The sequence below is a fragment of the Mus caroli genome, unplaced genomic scaffold (assembly GCF_978045245.1).
Source record: "Mus caroli unplaced genomic scaffold, Mus_caroli_1 scaffold_5, whole genome shotgun sequence".
In the NCBI taxonomy this organism is placed as follows: Eukaryota; Metazoa; Chordata; class Mammalia; order Rodentia; family Muridae; genus Mus; species Mus caroli.
The window spans coordinates 62244763-62265468 of record NW_028227260.1 but is presented as its reverse complement, the minus strand read 5'-3'; the positions used below and the strand labels follow the sequence as shown (position 1 = coordinate 62265468).

Sequence of the window (20706 nt, the reverse complement as noted above, 5' to 3'; positions counted from 1 at the left end):
ACATCATTTTTCTCTACCCTGCAGCCTCTGGACAGTTGTTCCCTTCAGTATCCATGACGCTCTGCTCCCAGCTACAGACAACACCCTTCTTGTGACACAAACACACATTTCACCATTACTTAGAGACAGTAGATGACTCCCTTAAGGTTTCCCACCAGCTCAATTCTAGCCCCATTCCTGGGACCCTGGATTGTTTGATTGAGGGTAGATCCCTCAAAGACCCCCCCCCCCACTGGTTTGATTCCCATTGTTGAGGTATAGCATAAAAATCTCAACTGCTTCCATTTTCAATGAGTAGAAGAGGCAAACTTCCTCCTTCTTAAGCAGGCAGAGCTCATTGCACTTGCAGGGTCCAATCCTCAGCCTGGAACACTGCAGTGATCATCTATCGTGGCTCTCTATAACTACCTACCTATAGCATGATTCACTCCATCTTCTAGATTTGGAGATAATGGTGGTTTCCTTATACCAAAGGCCAACACCATCATCAATGACAGTCTTTTCCCTCTCCTCTGTGAAGCATTCATATTGACTATAGGGGATGCTACCATTCACTGCCAAGAACATCTCACAGACAAAGACTTTGTCACCCTGGGGAATGGAATGATCTCTCTTTGGGCTGCCCTAGCATTCTAGGGCCAGGATGTGCCCATTGTCTCTTTCCTCTGTATACATCACTTCTTGATCCTTTCTTACTCCATCACAGAGGCAGAACAGCTCTGCTCAACCAGAGGAGCTGTTTAAGGAGGCCCAGTTCAGGAGCCCTATTTCAGGAATCCTACTGATATCTCACCAAAATAGTAGTCTGATGTGTGTCAGCTGCATCGCAGAAGACAAGGAGAGCTTATGGCATGCTGTCTGAAGTACTTCCCAACATGTTCCTCCCCTTAATTCTCTCTCCTTCTCTCTCTCTGTCAGAAAGGGATCATTACTTCCATACCTCAACCAGACTGTCTTACTCTCCATGTATCTCATGAAATCCCACAACTCCTCCATGTTCTCCTCATTTTGTGACTATGTTTACCTGTACCTGGTAGCAGATCAGGTTTCCTGCTCCATATCTGTCTGGCTTTCTTTGACAGGGGAACTGCACCACACCTACTAGAATACTTGAAATCAACTATGTGCATGGGATGACTGGCATTGAGGCAAAGACTTGTACAGTCAGGTCACTATAACTAATTTCCAGAGACTTCTTACTGGCTTACAACCCTTCAACATCTCTTTAGGAGGCCAAACCAAAAGGCCCTTTGCCTGGCTGCCAAGTCACCCTTTGCATCCCTTGTATTTATTTTCTCCATACCTCTTGGCAGCCTTCAGTCCTTTGTATGCAACTGCAAGTTAACCACACCTTCCCCATCTACCACACCAACACACCTCCTTCTTTTCAGTCTGGTGAACTGCTTAGACTAACTGAACTGTGCACCTTTAAGTAATCAGTTAGCTAATCCTGATCCTTCAGCTGCTCGGGAAGAGGCCACTGTCCTGACTTCCCTTCTTCCTGTCCTTCTTTTTCTACCCTTTGACCTCCTCTTTCCCTCTCCACCTCCATTTCCATCTGCTATTTGAGTTTCTAAAATCTAGTACAGTACCTTCACAACTTAACCTTGGAAGTGTCCCCTTTAGATTGTTATGCACCCCCCAGCCCTTGGACACTCCATCTTCCTCTGGCACGTTCACTCTAACTCCAAATGAGGATATCCATGGAAGCTCTTCCAGATAGCCTGTTCTGATCTTTCCCCTTCCTAGCACCCACCACTGGAATCTTCTGAATTTGTGGCTCCCAGACCTGTGTGTGCCATGTGAAGACTTATAGGAAACCTTCCTGTAACCTATAATATTAGTCTTCTCTTCTTATTTACTCATTGGAGTCCAGATCTTGACCTCTGTCAAGATACACCTGGATATGCAGATGATCCTCTCCCTAGCAACCTTCAGAGTCACAAACTCTTGTGCAATCTCTCAAGAACAAGTCAAAGGTATCCTTATTTGGCAGACCCTTCACTTCTAAGCCTCATGTTCTTCTGAGCAAAGAGAGCCAATGCTGCCCCATCTTCTTTTGTAACCATAAAGTAAAAATCAAGAGTTCAAGAATAGGACTTGGGAGGGCACTCCACTCTACTCCCTTCCTCACTATAAACCACATTCCATCGTGAATACCCCTTCTTCCTGTGCTTACATTCCAGCTGCAACAGCCTTCCGGTGGCCAGCAGTTACAACTTTCCATAGTCAATTTCCTCAAATCAACACCACTAATATCATTCCTGCACATCCTAGTTTATACATGATTACTACCTGGCACAACCTGACCTCAGTTCCTTCTTCAGCTCCAATAAAAATTCTAGCCTGTAAACAAACTTTGCTCTCTTCCTTTCTCAGGTTTATTTAAGAAACAGACTTCTCCCTACCACTGTGGGTTTGCCTCATTGTCTTCCTTTTATTCTTACATTTTGTTCCCAGTAAGGAAATAGGTACCACTCTCCCTAAAGACTTATAAGGCCTTGTGGTGGTTTGAATAAGAATGGCCCCATAGGCTCATATATTTGAATGTTTGGTTCTCAGATGGTGGACTGTTAGGGAGAATTAGGAAGTGTGGTCTTGGAGTAGCTGTGACCTTTTTGAAAGAGGAATATCTCTCGGGTTGGGCTTTGAGGTTTCAAAAGCCTAAGCCAGGTCTAGTCTCTCTTCTCTTCTTCCAATTCTTGGATAAGATGTAAGCTTCCAGCGACTGCTCCACTATGTTTGTCTACTTGTTGCCATGCTTCCCACCCTGATGGTCATAGATTCACTCTTTGAAAATGTAAGCAAGCTGTGAATTAAATTAAATTTCTTTCATAAGTTGCCATGGTCATGGCGTCACCTCACAGCAATAGTAACTTAGACAAACCCCAAGGCTCTACAGACTTTTGTATTCTCCATTTCTATAGATGAGCCTTTAGCAGTTCTTGAACTGGTAGGGATGAAAACAGTTATCAACAAGAAAGTGAAAGTTTGTGTCTTGACCACCTTCTCGTCTCTGGCACCTTGGTCTCAGACAAACAGCTTTTCACTCATTCTTTTCTGGTCCAACCTAGCTGATCCATTCCCCTCCTAGGCAGACATCAATGTTTAAACTTTAGATCCACTTAAGGTTCCAGAGACTCTATGGCTTTCTTAGTACTGTATCGCCTATTCTGGAGTGATATGTTGCTGTCTAGGGCCTCAAAGGTCCTCTATATATTCTCCAAAGTAGATGCTTACATCATACAAGAATTTTCTCCTGAAATGGGATATCTCCATTTTTGGATATTCCCTAACAGCTACTTCTATCACAGTTGTCCCTAAGGATCCCAACGGCTTATCCAGAATGTTCCAATATCCTTTCATGCCTTAAGTCAGGAAAAAACTTAGTCTTTCATTGATAAATTCTGGGCTACTATATCCCTGCAACTCTCCATGTGACATCCCTGTTTGGCTGTACCACAGAACAGCCTAAGATTTGAGGACTATAAATGAAGTTCTGATCTATGCCATTGTTTCTGATCCTTAACTCTCTTAGAACAGACATCCTCTAATATCTTCTGGTTCTCAGTGTTAGACTTTAAAGATGCTTTCTTTTGTATTCCTGTCTACCCAAACTCTCAGCTCCTGTTTATGTCATAATGGTAGGACCCCTTTCACCCAAGTTACTCAGTAGTCTTATCTTAGACATTTCAGGATAGCCTTATCTTTCCTGATGTTTAAACTCTATCTGTACAGAGACCTTTCCTGTCTTAAATTTCTCCCTAGGAGTAGCCTCCTTCAGTATGTGAATATTAATCTGTAACTCAGTAAATCCACTTCAGAACAAAATACTGTTCTAACTTTTCAAAAATTGTCTTCATGTGGCTATAAGATCTTTTTGTTCAAAGGCCCAGATCTCCCCCCAAAAAAAAAAAAAAAAAAAAAAAAAAAAAAAAAAAAAAAAGGTCAACTTACTGGGACTTACACTAACAGCACTGCAACAATCTTGTTTCACCTATGATACTCCAGCTGAAACCTGCTAAGAAACTTTTTAGGAAGGGTGGAATTTTACATGATCTGGGTTTCCCAGTTTGACTTGATAGCTAAACTTGTCTATGAAGACTTAGGGGAAACAGAGGAAGAGCCATTAGATTGGACCCCTGAAATGATATGAACCCTAGATCTCCTAAAGCAGATTTACCTCCTACCTAGCATTAGCTCTGTAAGGTCTTAATAAATTTTTTCTTTGTATGTATATGAGCAAAAGGGAGTAGCAGTGGAAGTTTCAACAAAGGCTTTGGGCGGCTCAGTGCCCAGATGGTTATCTTTTGAAGCCAGGGGCCTTCCCTCAGGCATCAGCACTCATGGCTCTCTTTGTTGGGAAGATTTCTCAATTAAGCCTAGAGCATGATGATTCACAGGCCACACTAGATCCTTAAAAATCTCAAGGATTCTCCACTGGGGATCAGATAGAACCAGCAAGTCCCTTAAATGGTGTCGACACCCCAGCCCCTCCAAAGTCTTGAGGCAGACCTGGTGGTCTAGAGGCTCATTACCTATTTCTGTATACCACTAGGACAGATGATCAAGACTATCCCTCACTACCAAACCTGAACTCACTTTTAGGGTATTATCTCCTCATATTAGCCTATAAGAAATAAGGAAAAAAGTCAATTTTCGAAACTACCTTGAGCCAGAATAGGTTCAAATATAGATAAACAAAGAACACTGGATCCCTGCTGGAGTCTGTTAGTCTGGCTATCCATGCCCCCTAACCCACACTTGCTAAGCTACCACACACACCCAAACTACACGTTTAAAATAGAAAATAACCCCACTGGGCGTGGGGGCACATGCCTTTAATCCCAGCACTTGGGAGGCAGAGGCAGGTGGGTTTCTGAGTTCGAGGCCAGCCTTGTCTACAGAGTGAGTTCCAGGACAGCCAGGGCTATACAGAGAAACCCTGTCTCGAAAAAAACAAAAAACAAAAAATAGAAAACAATTAGCCATAGAGCTAGAAATGCAGCAAGATCATGTACATGATCCGTTTTTAAAATAAAGAGAATGTAAAGTGTAGAGATAAACCCACACATGATATTTGCTGAGTAAAAGACAAGTGCTAAAGTGGCTAGAGAAATGCAATACTCCATCCTCCTAATTACTCAGTCAACGAGGAAAGGGAGGAAGAGGCTTATGTTAGGCTTATAAAGACTGTTTTCTGTGCTTAATTGGCAAATCTGCCATTCTAGACTAATGCTCATATTTGCAAGGTCATGAAATAAACTAATTTTCACTAACTACACAAAAGTGATGGTCATTTTCCACAAATGCAGGAGATTGAGTTTATCTTAAAGACTCCCTCACATTTTAAAAGACCTCTTGAAGTTGTTTGGATCAGATTTTGCCAAGTGTTACTCAGGTCTCCAAAACAGCCAATCTATAAAACCTATTTCACATGGCTTCATCTGTCCAGTGTGAATCTTGTGCCCACCCCTAGCTCAAAAGGCCTGCTTCCATGAACCTCTTAGAGATCAGACTTCTCTTACAGTAAGACTCAAGGTGAAACAGAGTCTTAAAGTGCCCTAGATCCCAATGAGTAGCTAGTTCTCTTTCTTGCTTTTTAAAAAAATGTTCTAATTTTACAAGCTCTTTCCTCATATTCCCTTGATATTCTTTTTATAACAGTTTAGGGAACTCATACTCAAAAATTTCCTTTAGAGAGATGTATGTATGTATGTATGTATGTGTATGTATTATATGTGCATGTGTGAGTGAGTGCAGGCATTCATGGGTAGAGGCCAGAGAACAATGTCAGGAGTCAGTTCTCTCCTTATTCTTGATCTCTGGAAATTAAATTCAGGTTTACAGGTTTGCATGGTAAGAACTTTTTCATGCAGAACCATCTTGTGGTCCTTAGGGAGGTTTCTTAACTGATTCTTGGACTGAAGTTATCACTTCCTTTGAATCACTTCCTCCAGCTTCACCCCTCTCTGTGTTCCTATATAGTACAGAGGGCTTCTTCACATCTTCACAACCATTATTATTATATTTCTTACCTAAAATTATCCCATGGTGACACTTTTAACCATTGTGACTTTCATTGTCCTCTCCTTCCTATTCCTACATCCTACAGCCATTTTCCCTTATCATCTTTTCCAAAAGGTCCATGAACTCCTCTAATAAAACAACTCAACTCTTGTAAAGGATTTCTGGCTTTGTCTGACTACAACTCCTAACCAGACTATCATGTTTTACCCAGCCACTCCATTTAAATGAACCCAGTCTCTCTCCATATATACTTCTAATGGAATCTCTATCATGTAGGACAACTTCCAACACTCATGTGGATGAATAGAAACACAGATGTCTCTTCCACATCCCTTTATTCTCCAGATTGTCTTTTTAAGCCAGACTTCCATTTTTGTTAGGACCACAGGGAAAAGTCCATTCCTCTGGGCATTATTTTATCATGTGACTTCATTTTCCTGTTAGATAGGACAAAAAAAAAAAAAAACAAAAAACCAAGAAGAAAATACCTTTCTCAAATACCCCCAATCCAAGGCAACCTTCAACACTCACAGGCATGTGTTCTTAAACACTTCTAAATTAAACTCCCAATTCCATCAAACTAGCCCCTAGTCACTGCAGTCTGTCTCTTTGATAAGATTCTGCCTCTTCTCAGAAAGCTTTTCATATTTCCTCTCTCCGATAATGACCAATAGTGAGTCCAAATTGATCTCCCCCAATTCTACTAGGATTAGAAAACTATAATAGTCTAATTATTTCAACATGAAATCCCTTAGCTTCAGCTCTTTCTTGGAATGGCCTTGGCTTGCCACAATTTCTTTCATGCATCAGCTTCCTCCTTTTAAAATGTCCTAATCACTTACTTTTCTATCTAATTATCACCAAGTGTATTCCTCAGCATCCTCCTTCCTATGTAGAACGAAGTTCTCTTGTTATGTTCTCACTAATTTATTTGATACCTGTACTAGTGCTCTTGATATCCAGGTTGCTCCTTTCAACCATCTCCTCTCTGTGCCTTCTTTTGTAATCTCTTGACTCAGAGGCTTTTCATCTGATACTCTTCTTAGTAGGATAAGCTATTATGGCAAATATAGGTACCAGAATATAGGTACCATTGGCTTCTTATGCTTATTATACTTGTTGGCCAAAATAGTCTTTGGGAGTAGACTATATTTAGGTGACCCTGGAAATCCCTTCAGGTCCAGTTTAATTCTCCTAAGGCTTCATTTGGAAAATTAAACTGGTAGAATTGTTTATAGTAGTCCAAAGAGTACCTGCCTGGCCCTTGGACAGAAATATCATGTATATGCTAATTAAGCAGGGATAGTACAAGGTGTAGTCATAAGACTTAAAGAACAGGCATCTCATCAAATGGAGAGTGAGGGATGGCTCCTATGGAAGGACTCATGGGACTGATTGGCTTTCATCTCCTGGGCTCACTCACAGACATAGTCTCTCTCTCTCTCTCTCTCTCTCTCTCTCTCTCTCTCTCTCTCTCTCTCTCTCTCTTTCACTTAACCATTTGGTATGACTGATGTTTTTCATATTAAAAGTCATTAAATTCCCATGGCCCTGTTGTAGGGCCATTACCATTACCATTGACATCAGTGCCTGTCTTCCTCCATCAAGGACTTTACAGTCTCCAAGTTGATGTTACAGTTAGGCCTTCAACCTCTTGAGATAGTCATTTATTCTTTCCCTCCAAAATGCTTAAGCCTTCTATATTTTGCCCATGGTCTTCAAACACTACAATATATCAGCAACATCAATAGGTCCCTTTGACAATCCGTCTGAGCACTGCAGAAGTGCCAGATGATGATATTTGCACCTTGCCAATGACTTGATCTTACTACTTTGTCAGGGAGCAAATTTAGAGATAAAAAGGCTAAAAATAAAAGAAAAATCCCCACATTTTAACCATCAGCCCCTCACTATGTGCAGCCTGACCACAGTGCCTTGTAAGGTCTTCTACAAATATTAAAAGCCTAATAATAGTTTTTTTGGAGATAGGGTCTCTCTATGTAACCCTGGCTGTTCTAGAACTATGTAGACCAGTTTAGCCTCAAATTCACAGAGATCCTCTTACCTCTGCCTCCTGAGTGCTAGGACTAAAGATGTATGACTATGTCTTGTTTTAAAGTCTAATAAATCTTAAGGATCCATGCTGCCTTATTCCATATGACCAAAATCCCAACAACTTGTGCTATAATATTTACTACTTAACAAAATATTAATAAGCTTGCTTATGTATCCAAATATAGACCTATGCAAATGGCACATGAAGGAAGACTAAGTAACTTTCCTTAACTGTATAAAGGAACCCCATTCCCCTTCAGGGGGTGATTGTCTCTGTCACTAAATGCCCACCATGTCTCTAGTTCTGCAGATTTAATCAATATTTTCTGCCTATTTTGACCTGGTAAGCACATTTACTGAGCCTCTGGCTTGTTACTGTCATTCCAGGCCCAACAATAGATCAAACTCACCTTATAATATAGAACAGTTAGCATAAAACAAAAAAATCATCTTACTTTAGTAAGTCTATGGACATAAAGCAATAACTTTATTATTGACTATTTAAAATTGAGATTATTTCTGTTTTATACATAATAAAATATGTATGCATAATTAAAATACTATAATAGTATAGTGAAATTACTATACATAATACTTTATATGTGTGTCCTCTCTCTTGGACATTATTATTACTAGGTATACACTGCAATGATGGTGCATGCTAGATATTAAAGAAATATTTGTTGGAAATGTAAATAAATGAGCTGCCTAAAGGCCCTATCTATAAAGCAGTCTAAAACTGATCAATTAAACACCCATTGTGTGTATATGATACATATTTATATAATGTATATATAGTTTTGTTGCTTTAGATTGGTAATTAATAAGAGATTTACCTTTTAACAGAATGTTTAAAAAATAGAAGATTTATAGATAGTTAACTCTTTCTAGAGGGGAGAGGGCTCACAAGTTCCCACACCTTCCTGAAGAATTATTGGCAGTTAGTGGTGGTTGGTAGAGGTAGACATTTTCTTCTGCAGTATAGCCACTCCTAAGATACACACTTCTATACAAAACCCTTCACCCATGCTCATGCAAGTAACCCTAATTAAACTCAATGGATCACCAAAACCAAGCAACGATACCCATGAAAGGAGAAGAGAGACTAGAGGAGAAAAGGAAGAGTGTCATCAGAGGGAGGGCAGCAAGAGAGAGCAATGGAGCTATAATCACAGTACATTATGTACATACATGAAGTAAAGATATATATGCTTGCATCTTTTTAAAAGAGAAGAGGAGGCAGAAAACCCGGCCTGACCAGGGCACAAGTCCCTTCCAGCACCGACACACCTTGGGACTTTAATAACTCACTTAAAGAAATACAGGAGAACGATGCTAAACAGGTAGAAGACCTTAAAGAGGAAGCACAAAAATCTCTTAATGAATTGCAGGAAAACACCACCAAACAGGTGATGGAATTGAAAAAAACCATCCAAGACCTAAAAAGGGAGGTAGACACAATGAAGAAAACCCAAAGTGAGGCAACGCTGGAGATAGAAACCCTAGGAAAGAAATCTGGAAGCATAGATGCAAGCATCAGCAACAGAATACAAGAGATGGAAGAGAGAATCTCAGGTGCAGAAGATTCCATAGAGAACATCAGCACAACAATCAAAGAAAATGAAAAATGCAAAAAGACCCTAACTCAAAACATCCAGGAAATCCAGGACACAATGAGAAGACCAAACCTACGGATAATAGGAGTAGATGAGAATGAAGATTTTTCAACTTAGAGGACCAGCAAATATCTTCAACAAAATTATAGAAGAAAACTTCCCAAACCTAAAGAAAGACATGACCATGAACACACAAGAAGCCTATAAAACTCCAAATACACTGGACCAGAAAAGAAATTCCTCCTGACACATAATAATCAGAACAACAAATGCACTAAATAAAGATAGAATATTAAAAGCAGTAAGGGAGAAAGGTCAAGTAACATATAAAGGCAGGCCTATCAGAATTACACCAGACTTTTCACCAGAGACTATGAAAGCCAGAAGATCCTGGACAGACATTATACAGACACTAAGAGAACACAAGTGCCAGCCCAGGCTACTATACCCAGCCAAACTCTCAATTACCATATATGCAGAAACCAAAGTATTCCACAACAAAACCAAATCCACACTATCTTTCCACAAATCCAGCCCTTCAAAGGATAATAACAGAAGAAATCCAATACAAGGACGGAAACCACGCCCTAGAAAAAGCAAGAAAGTAATCCTTCAACAAACCTAAAAGAAGACAGCCACAAGAACAGAATGCCAACTCTAACAACAAAAATAATAGGAAGCAACAATTCCTTTTCCTTAATATCTCTTAATATCAATGGAGTCAATTCCCCAATAAAAAGACATAGGCTCTCGCCAGCTACCCACAACACCCGCCACAGGATCTTAAGACTTCTGAAACCAAGACCACTCACCATCATCAGAACCCAGCACCCCCACTTCGCCCAGTCCAGGGCACCTCAACACACCGGAAAAGCTAGACACGGATTTAAAAGCATATCTCCTGATGATGATAGAGGACTTCAAGAAGGACTTTAATAACACACTTAAAGAAATGCAGGAGAACACTGCTAAACAGGCAGAAGACAATAAAGAGGAAGCACAAAAATCCCTTAAAGAATTGCAGAACACTGCTAAAGAGTTACAAATCCTTAAAGAAAAACAGGATAACCTAATCAAACAGGTAGAAGTCCTTAATGAAAAACAGGAAAACACATCCAAACAGATGATGGAAATGAACAAAACCATACTAGACCTAAAAAGGGAAGTAGACACAATAAAGAAAACCCAAAATGAGGCAACACTGGAGATAGAAACCCTAGGAAAGAAATCTGGAACCAAAAATGAGAGCATCAGCAATAGAATACAAGAGATGGAAGAGAGAATCTCAGGTGCAGAAGATACCATAGAGAACATCGGCACAACAATCAAGGAAAATGTAAAATGCAAAAAGATCCTAACTCAAAACATCCAAGAAATACAGGACACAATGAGAAGACCAAACCTACGGATAATAGGAGTGGATGAGAATGAAGATTTTCAACTCAAAGGACCAGCAAACATCTTCAACAAAATTATAGAAGAAAACTTCCCAAATCTAAAGAAAGAGATGCCCATGAACATACAAGAAGCCTACAGAACATCAAATAGACTGGACCAGAAAAGAAATACCTCCCGACACATAATAATCAGAACAACAAATGCTCTAAATAAAGATAGAATACTAAAAGCAGTAAGAGAAAAAGGCCAAGTAACATATAAAGGCAAGCCTATCAGAATTACACCAGACTTTTCACCAGAGACTATGAAAGCCAGAAGATCCTGGACGGATGTTATACAGACACTAAAAGAACACAAATTCCAGCCCAGGCTACTATACCCAGCCAAACTCTCAATTAACATAGATGGAGAAACCAAAGTATTCCACGACAAAACCAAATTCACACATTATCTCTCCACGAATCCAGCCCTTCAAAGGATAATAACAGAAAAAAACCAATACAAGGACGGGAACCACGCCCTAGAAACAACAAGAAGGTAATCCCTCAACAAACCTAAAAGAAGACAGCCACAAGAACAGAATGCCAACTTTAACAACAAAAATAACAGGAAACAACAATTACTTTTCCTTAATATCTCTTAATATCAATGGACTCAACTCCCCGATAAAAAGACATAGACTAACAAACTGTCTACACAAACAAGACCCAACATTTTGCTGCTTACAGGAAACTCATCTCAGAGAAAAAGATAGACACTACCTCAGAATGAAAGGCTGGAAAACAATTTTCCAAGCAAATGGCATGAAGAAACAAGCTGGAGTAGCCATTCTAATATCTGATAAGATTGACTTCCAACCCAAAGTCATTAAAAAAAGACAGGGAGGGACACTTCATACTCATCAAAGGTAAAATCCTCCAAGAGGAACTATCAACATTGTAAAAATGGCTATCTTGCCAAAAGCAATCTACAGATTCAATGCAATCCCCATCAAAATTCCAAATCAATTCTTCAATGAATTAGAAAGTGCAATCTGCAAATTCATCTGGAATAACAAAAAACCTAGGATAGCAAAAACTCTTCTCAAGGATAAAAGAACCTCTGGTGGAATCACCATGCCGGACCTAAAGCTCTACTACAGAGCAATTGTGATAAAAACTGCATGGTACTGGTATAGTGACAGACAAATAGACCAATGGAATAGAATTGAAGACCCAGAAATGAACCCACACACCTACGGTCACTTGATCTTCGACAAGGGAGCTAAAAACATCCAGTGGAAGAAAGACAGCATTTTCAACAAATGGTGCTGGCACAACTGGTTGTTAACATGTAGAAGAATGCGAATCGATCGATTCCTATCTCCTTGTACTAAGGTCAAGTCTAAGTGGATCAAGGAACTTCACATAAAACCAGAGACACTGAAACTTATAGAGGAGAAAGTGGGGAAAAGCCTTGAAGATATGGGCACAGGGGAAAAATTCCTGAATAGAACAGTAATGGCTTGTGCTGTAAGATCGAGAATTGACAAATGGGACCTCATGAAACTACAAAGCTTCTGCAAGGCTAAAGACACCATCAATAAGACAAAAAAACCACCAACAGATTGGGAAAGGATCTTCACCTATCCTAAATCAGATAAGGGACTAATATCCAATATATATAAAGAACTCAAGAAGGTGGACTCCAGAAAGTCAAATAACCCCATTAAAAAATGGGTCTCAGAACTGAACAAAGAATTCTCACCTGAGGAATACCGAATGGCAGAGAAGCACCTGAAAAAATGTTCAACATCCTTAATCATCAGGGAAATGCAAATCAAAACAACCCTGAGATTCCACCTCACACCAGTCAGAATGGGTAAGATCAAAAATTCAGGTGACAGCAGATGCTGGTGAGGATGTGGAGAAAGAGGAACACTCCTCCATTGTTGGTGGGATTGCAAGCTTGTACAACCACTCTGGAAATCAGTCTGGCGGTTCCTCAGAAAATTGGACATAGTACTACCGGAGGATCCAGCAATACCTCTCCTGGGCATATATCCAGAAGATGTCCCAACCGGTAAAAAGGACACATGCTCCACTATGTTCATAGCAGCCCTATTTATAATAGCCAGAAGCTGGAAAGAACCCAGATGTCCCTCAACAGAGGAATGGATACAGAAATTATGGTACATTTACACAATGGAGTACTACTCAGCTATTAAAAAGAATGAATTTATGAAATTCCTAGCCAAATGGATGGACCTGGAGGGCATCATCTTGAGTGAAGTAACACAATCACAAAAGAACTCACACAATATGTATTCATTGATAAGTGGATATTAGCCCAAAACTTAGGATACCCAAGATATAAGATACAATTTGATAAACGCATGAAACTCAAGAAGAATGAAGACCAAAGTATGGACACTGTGCCCCTTCTTAGAATTGGGAACAAAACACCCAGGGAAGGAGTTACAGAGACAAAGTTCGTAGCTGTGATGAAAGGATGGACCATTTAGAGACTACCGTATCCAGGGATCCATCCCATAATCAGCTTCTAAACCCTGACACCATTGCATACACTAGCAAGATTTTGCTGAAAGGACCCAAATATAGCTGTCTCTTGTGAGACGATGCCGGGGCCTAGCAAACACAGGAATGGATGTTCACAGTCAGCTATTGGATGTATCACAGTGCTCACAATGGAGAAGCTAGAGAAAGTACCCAAGAAGCTAAAGGGATCTGCAACCCTATTGTTGGAACAACATGATGTACTAACCAGAACCCCGGAGCTCTTGTCTCTAGCTGCATATGTATCGAAAGATGGCCTAGTCGGCCATCAATGGAAAGAGAGGCCCATTGGACTTGCAAACTTTATATGCCCCAATATAGGGGAATGCCAGGGCCAAAAGAATGGGAATGGGTGGGTAGGGAAGTGGGGGGCGCTATGGGGGACTTTTGGGATAGCATTGGAAATGTAATTGAGGAAAATATGTAATAAAAATCAAAAAAAAAAAAAAGACATAGGCTAACAGATTGGCTACACAACAGGACCCAACATTTTGCTGCTTATGGGAAACCCATCTCAGGGAAAAAGACAGACACTACCTTAGAGTGAAAGGCTGGAAAACAATTTTCCAAGCATATGGTATGAAGAAACCAGCTGGAGGAGCCATTCTAATATCAAATAAAATCGACTTCCAACCCAAAGTTATCAAAATAGACAAGGAAGGACATTTAACACTCATCAAAGGTAAAATCCTCCAAGAGGAACTCTCAGTTTTGAATATCTATGCTCCAAATGCAAGGGCAGCCATATTCATTAAAAAAAACTTTAGTAAAGCTCAAAGCACACATTGCACCTCACACAATAATAGTGGGAGACTTCAACACCCTACTTTCATCAATGGACAGATCATGGAAACAGAAACTAAACAGGGACACAGTGAAACTAACAAAAGTTATGAAACAAATGAACTTAACAGATAGCTACAGAACATTTTATCCTAAAACAAAAGGATATACCTTCTTCTCAGCATCTCCTGGTACCTTCTCCAAAATTGACCATATACTTGGTCAAAAAACAAGCCTCAACAGATACAAAAATATTGAAATTGTCCCATGCATCCTATCAGACCACCATGGACTAAGGCTGATCTTCAAAAACAACATAAATAATGGAAGGCCAACATTCTCATGGAAACTGAACAACACTCATCTCAATGATACCTTGGTCAAGGAAGGAATAAAGAAAGAAAGACTTTTTAGATTTTAATGAAAATGAAGCCACAACATACGCAAACTTATGGGACACAATGAAAGCATTTCTAAGAGGGAAACTCATAGCTCTGAGTGCCTCCAAAATGAAACTAGAGAGAGCACACACTATCAGCTTGACAACCCACCTAAAAGCTCTAGAACAAAAGGAAGCAAATTCACCCAAGAGAAGTAGAGTGCAGGAAATAATCAAACTCAGGGGCAAAATCAACCAAGTGGAAACAAGAAGAACTATTCAAAGAATAAACCAAAGGAGGAGCTGGTTCTTTGAGAAAATCAAAAAGATAGATAAACCCTTAGCTAGACTCACTAGAGGCCACAGGGACAGCATCCCAATTAACAAAATCAGAAATGAAAAAGGAGACATAACAACAGATCCTGAAGAAATCCAAAACACCATCAGATCCTTCTACAAAAGTCTATACACAACAAAACTGGAGAACCTGGATGAAATGGACAAATTTCTAGACAGATACCAGGTACCAAAGTTAAATCAGGATCAAGTTAACGATCTAAACAGTCCCATATCCCCTAAAGAAATAGAAGCAGTCATTAATAGTCTCCCAACCAAAAAAGCCCAGGACCAGATGGTTTTAGTGCAGAGTTCTATCAAACTTTCAAAGAAGACCTAATTCCAGTTCTTCACAAACTATTCCACAAAATAGAAGTAGAAGATTCTCTACCCAACTCATTCTATGAAGCCACAATTACTCTGATAACTAAACCACAGAAAGATCCAAGAAAGATAGAGAACTTCAGACCAATTTCCCTTATGAATATCGATGCAAAAATACTCAATAAAATTCTCGCTAACCGAATCCAAGAACACATCAAAATAATCATCCATCCTGACCAAGTAGGTTTCATTCTAGGGATGCAGGGATGGTTCAATATATGGAAATCCTTCAATGTAATCCAATATATAAACAAACTCAAAGACAAAAACCACATAATCATCTCCTTAGATGTGGAGAAAACATTTGACAAAATCCAACACCCATTCATGATAAAAGTCTTGGAAAGAACAGGAATTCAAGGCCCATACCTAAACATGATAAAAGCAATCTACAGCAAACCAGTAGCCAACATCAAAGTAAATGGTGAGAAGCTGGAAGCAATCCCACTAAAATCAGGTACTAGACAAGGCTGCCCACTTTTTCCCTACCTATTCAACATTGAACTTGAAGTCCTAGCCAGAGCAATTCCACAACAAAAGGAGATCAAGTGGATACAAATTGGAAAGGAAGAAGTCAAAATATCACTTTTTGCAGATGATATGATAGTATATATAAGTGACCCTAAAAATTCCAACAGAGAACTCCTACACATGATAAACAGCTTCAGTGAAGTAGCTGGATATAAAAATAACTCAAACAAATCAATGGTCTTTCTCTACACAAAGAATAAACAGGCTGAGAAAGAAATTAGGGAAACAACACCCTTTTCAATAGTCACAAATAATATATAATACCTTGGCGTGACTCTAACTAAGGAAGTGAAAGATCTGTATAATAAAAACTTCAAGTCTCTGAAGAAAGAAATTAAAGAAGATCTCAGAAGATGGAAAGATCTCCCATGCTCATGGATTGGCAGGATCAACATTGTAAAAATGGCTATCTTGCCAAAAGCAATCTACAGATTCAATGCAATCCCCATCAAAATTCCAACTCAATTCTTCAACGAATTAGAAAGAGCAATCTGCAAATTCATCTGGAATAACAAAAAACCTAGGATAGCAAAAACTCTTCTCAAGGATAAAAGAACCTCTGGTGGAATCACCATGCCGGACCTAAAGCTGTACTACAGAGCAATTGTGATAAAAACTGCATGGTACTGGTATAGCGACAGACAAGTAGACCTATGGAATAGAATTGAAGACCCAGAAATGAACCCAGACACCTATGGTCACTTGATCTTTGACAAGGGAGCTAAAACCATCCAGTGGGAAAAAGACAGCATTTTCAACAAATGGTGGTGGCACAACTGGTGGTTATCATGTAGAAGAATGTGAATTGATCCATTCCTATCTCCTTGTACTAAGGTCAAATCTAAGTGGTTCAAGGAACTCCACATAAAACCAGAGACACTGAAATTTATAGAGGAGAAAGTGGCGAAAAGCCTCGAAGATATGGGCACAGGGGAAAAATTCCTGAATAGAACAGCAATGGCTTTTGTTGTAAGATCGAGAATTGACAAATGGGACCTCATAAAACTGCAAAGCTTCTGTAAGGCAAAAGACACCTTCAATAAGACAAAAAGGCCACCAACAGATTGGGAAAGGATCTTTACTTATCCTAAATCAGATAGGGAACTAATATCCAGTATATATAAAGAACTCAAGAAGGTGGACCCCAGAAAAACAAATAACCCCATTATAAAGTGGGGCTCAGAGCTATACCAAGAATTCTCACCTGAGGAAAACCGAATGGCTGTGAAGCACCTGAAAAATGTTCAGCATCCTTAATCATCAGGGAAATGTCAATCAAAACAACCCTGAGATTCCATCTCACACCAGTCAGAATGGCTAAGATCAAAAATTCAGGTGACAGCAGATGCTGGCGAGGATGTGGAGAAAGAGGAACACTCCTCCATTGTTGGTGGGATTGCAAGCTTGTACAACCACTCTGGAAATCAGTCTGGTGGTTCCTCAGTAAATTTGACATAGTACTACCAGAGGATCCCGCAATACATCTCCTGGGCATATATCCAGAAGATGTTCCAAATAGTAAGAAAGACACCTGCTCCACTATGTTCATAGCTGCCTTATTTATAACAGCCAGAAGCTGGAAAGAACCCAGGTGCCCCTCAACAGAGAAATGGATACAAAATGTGGTATATTTACACAATGGAGTACTAGTCTGCTATTAAAAAGAATGAATTTATGAAATTCCTAGGCAAATGGTTGGACCTGGAGGGAATCATCCTGAGTGAGGTAACCCAATCCCAAAAGAATTCAAATGATATGTTCTTACTGATAAGTGGATATTTGCCCAAATACTTAGAATACCCAAGACATAAGATACAATTTGCAAAACACATGAAACTCTAGAAGAATGAAGACCAAAGTGTGGACACTTTGCCCCTTCTTAGATTTGGGAACCAAACACCCATGGAAGGAGTTACAGAGACAAAGTTTGGAGTTGAGACAAAAGGATGGATCATCTAGAGACTGCCATATCCAGGGATTCATCCTATAATTAGCCTCCAAATGCTGCTGACACTATTGCATACACTAGCAAGATTTTGCTGAAAGGACCCTGATATAGCTGTCTCTTGTGAGATTATACCGGGGCCTAGCAAACACATAAGTGGATGCTCACAGTCAGCTATTGGATGGATCACAGGGCTCCCAATGGAGAAGCTAGAGAAAGTACCCAAGGAGCTAAAGGGATCTGCAACCCTATAGGTGGAACAACATTATGAACTAACCAGTACCCCGGAGCTCTTGACTCTAGGTGCATATGTATCAAAAGATGGCCTAGTCGGCCATCACTGGAAAGAGAGGCCCATTGGACTTGCAAAGTTTATATGCCCCAGTACAGGGGAATGCCAGGCCCAAAAAGTGAGAGTGGGTGGGTAGGGGAGTGCGTGGGGGTGGGGGGTATGAGGTACTTTTGGGATAGCATTGGAACTGTAAATGAGGAAAATACCTAATAAAAAATATTGAAGAAAAAAAAGTAAAAATAAAATAAATAAAAGAGAAGAGGAGAATGTGAGATGACATTTGCTTTTGAATAATTTTGTTTTATTCTGTTCATCAGTTATACTGTGCTTTATAAATTCAATAAACCTGAATCTAACTTTGACTACAATTTAGATGTCATTTAATTTTGAAAATATAGGTTTATTTGTCAATGCAGAAGTGTATAAAACTGGTTTATATATCCCGATATATGTTTCTGTGGCCTTATAATTTGATGCAAACATTAAAAGTATATGCAATTATTTTCATTGTCTTTTGATAATCTCCAGTCTGTCAAATATACAAACATCTCACTAGACATAAAGTATAGTCCTCTGTATTAACCTGTAGTAAATTAACTGCTTCAAACATTTTACTATTAAATTAAAAGTTTTAGCACAGGTCATATTGTAATTTAAGTATTTAAATTATTGAAGTCAGAAGTAAAACTATAAGTAAACATCAATATCTACAATGTCGACCTGACAATACAATTCTTCATTCAACTTCCTTTCATGTTTTAAAAGTTAGTTTTGAAGATTTCTAGAAAGATAAGCAAGATTAGCTGTGGTTGTCTTGTTGGTGTTAAGCTCCTATGAGGAATATTTCAAGAATATTTAGTTTCCCAAACAGTAAGAGCATTACTTTAACAAACCTTGAATGTTCTGAATGGATCCATCATCAGCCTTAATGGTAAGGATTTCTCCAGGGTTAACTTGAACAAATACAATCTAGAAATAGATAATTATTTAATAGCATACTTTTTGCAAATCTATGGAAAAGTCATTATTATCATTTTGAATAATATTTAGGCTTCCAAATTATAGGGATTTCAAAATGTTCAAGGAGAAGAGTACAATTAGGTCAATGGACACCTAATAGAAATTCAATACCCCTTAGTAAGAACAACTCATTCCCCCACCCAAGTAAAATTTAATAAGGTCATGGAAAATAGGTGCATTGAGGTGGGAAGACAACATTCTCCTCTGCATCTACCCCCAGAACAAAAGCTCTATAAACAAATAAATGAAACCCCAGACAATACAAGTTATCTGAAGATTCCGTCATACTTGAGACCAGTATTGGGGACACGTCCAGTTGTTATACATCTTATGCTGAGTCATAATCTGTGAATGATTAGAACACACTGCCATGGCATTAGGGTCCAGAAGATAATTCTCCACCTACAAAAAATGTAATTTTGCTTACAAAAATTTTTACTTTTGTCACTTTTAGAAATAACACGTTTATTATCATCCACTAATAATAAAACTGAGTATCATTTTGATATTTTTATGCATGCATATATCTCAATCATTTCTGGCTGTTATGAGAAAGAATCATCTTTTTTTTTTCCCAAGAGACAAAACGTTCGTCTTCTTTTTACATTATCTATTGAGTTACATGTTCTCCTGAATCTATTAAAGGGGCAGATGCTAAATCTTAATTACACCTTTTCATTCTAGAAATCAATTAATAGAAGGAATTGCTTTTCAAATACAATACTTTCAAATATTATATAATTGAACTTATTACTGAATGAGCACGAAGGAATGTTAGTCTTCTTTAAACACACAACTTCAAAAGATATACCCTAGGAAACTGTAAAGAGTAGAAACTTAATAATATAGAACTAGACCTTTTAAGTTGTGCAAAGGAATGTAAAAAAGCAGCTAAATTAGTTTAAAAAGAAATGCTATACAGGTAAGTAAGCTAGTGTTGAATGTCTTAAGTTATTTTCAATAGTCCTTCAAGGAAAATAACCAATGTAATGTCAGATTATAACATTTCCAGTTATAGTGAAAATAAAAAAGAGCCAAAACTTCTCTTACAGGGCACATGGGATCTCCATTGATAACTGGCAGTGTCGGAGGTATTTCAGAAAGAATGGGTGCAAGTTGATGTTCCATTGACTCTAAAAGGATTGACTTTCACATTAAGTGGTAGTTCTAAAATAAACAAACAAACAGAATCTTACAGTTTAATTAAATGTAGTCACAATCATGTTTTTTTAAATGACAAAACACGACAAGGTATGTCTGAGAAATTCCATCTTAATTCTCCTTTCTAGGAATGATTGAGTTAAATGGAATTATGTTAAGACATCATTTAAATTAATCATTGATCTTCACAAATTACAGAACCAAGCATAGAGCTGACAGTT

The 20706-nt window shown here is 38.9% G+C and overlaps 1 protein-coding gene across 1 annotated transcript in view; it reads right to left on the bottom strand.

Annotated features, from left to right (window-relative positions):
* LOC110286947 (fibronectin type III domain containing protein 3C1) overlaps positions 1 to 20452 on the bottom strand; it is a 66091-nt gene extending 45639 nt beyond the window's left edge. Inside the window, exons 1-3 of the mRNA XM_021153632.2 lie at positions 20375 to 20452; positions 19613 to 19726; positions 19198 to 19273 (exon numbers count right to left, since the gene is read on the bottom strand). Coding sequence (XP_021009291.1) covers positions 19198 to 19273; positions 19613 to 19726; positions 20375 to 20452 — 268 coding nt within the window. The remainder of the gene's footprint in view (positions 1 to 19197; positions 19274 to 19612; positions 19727 to 20374) is intronic.
* Positions 20453 to 20706: the final 254 nt, after the last annotated feature.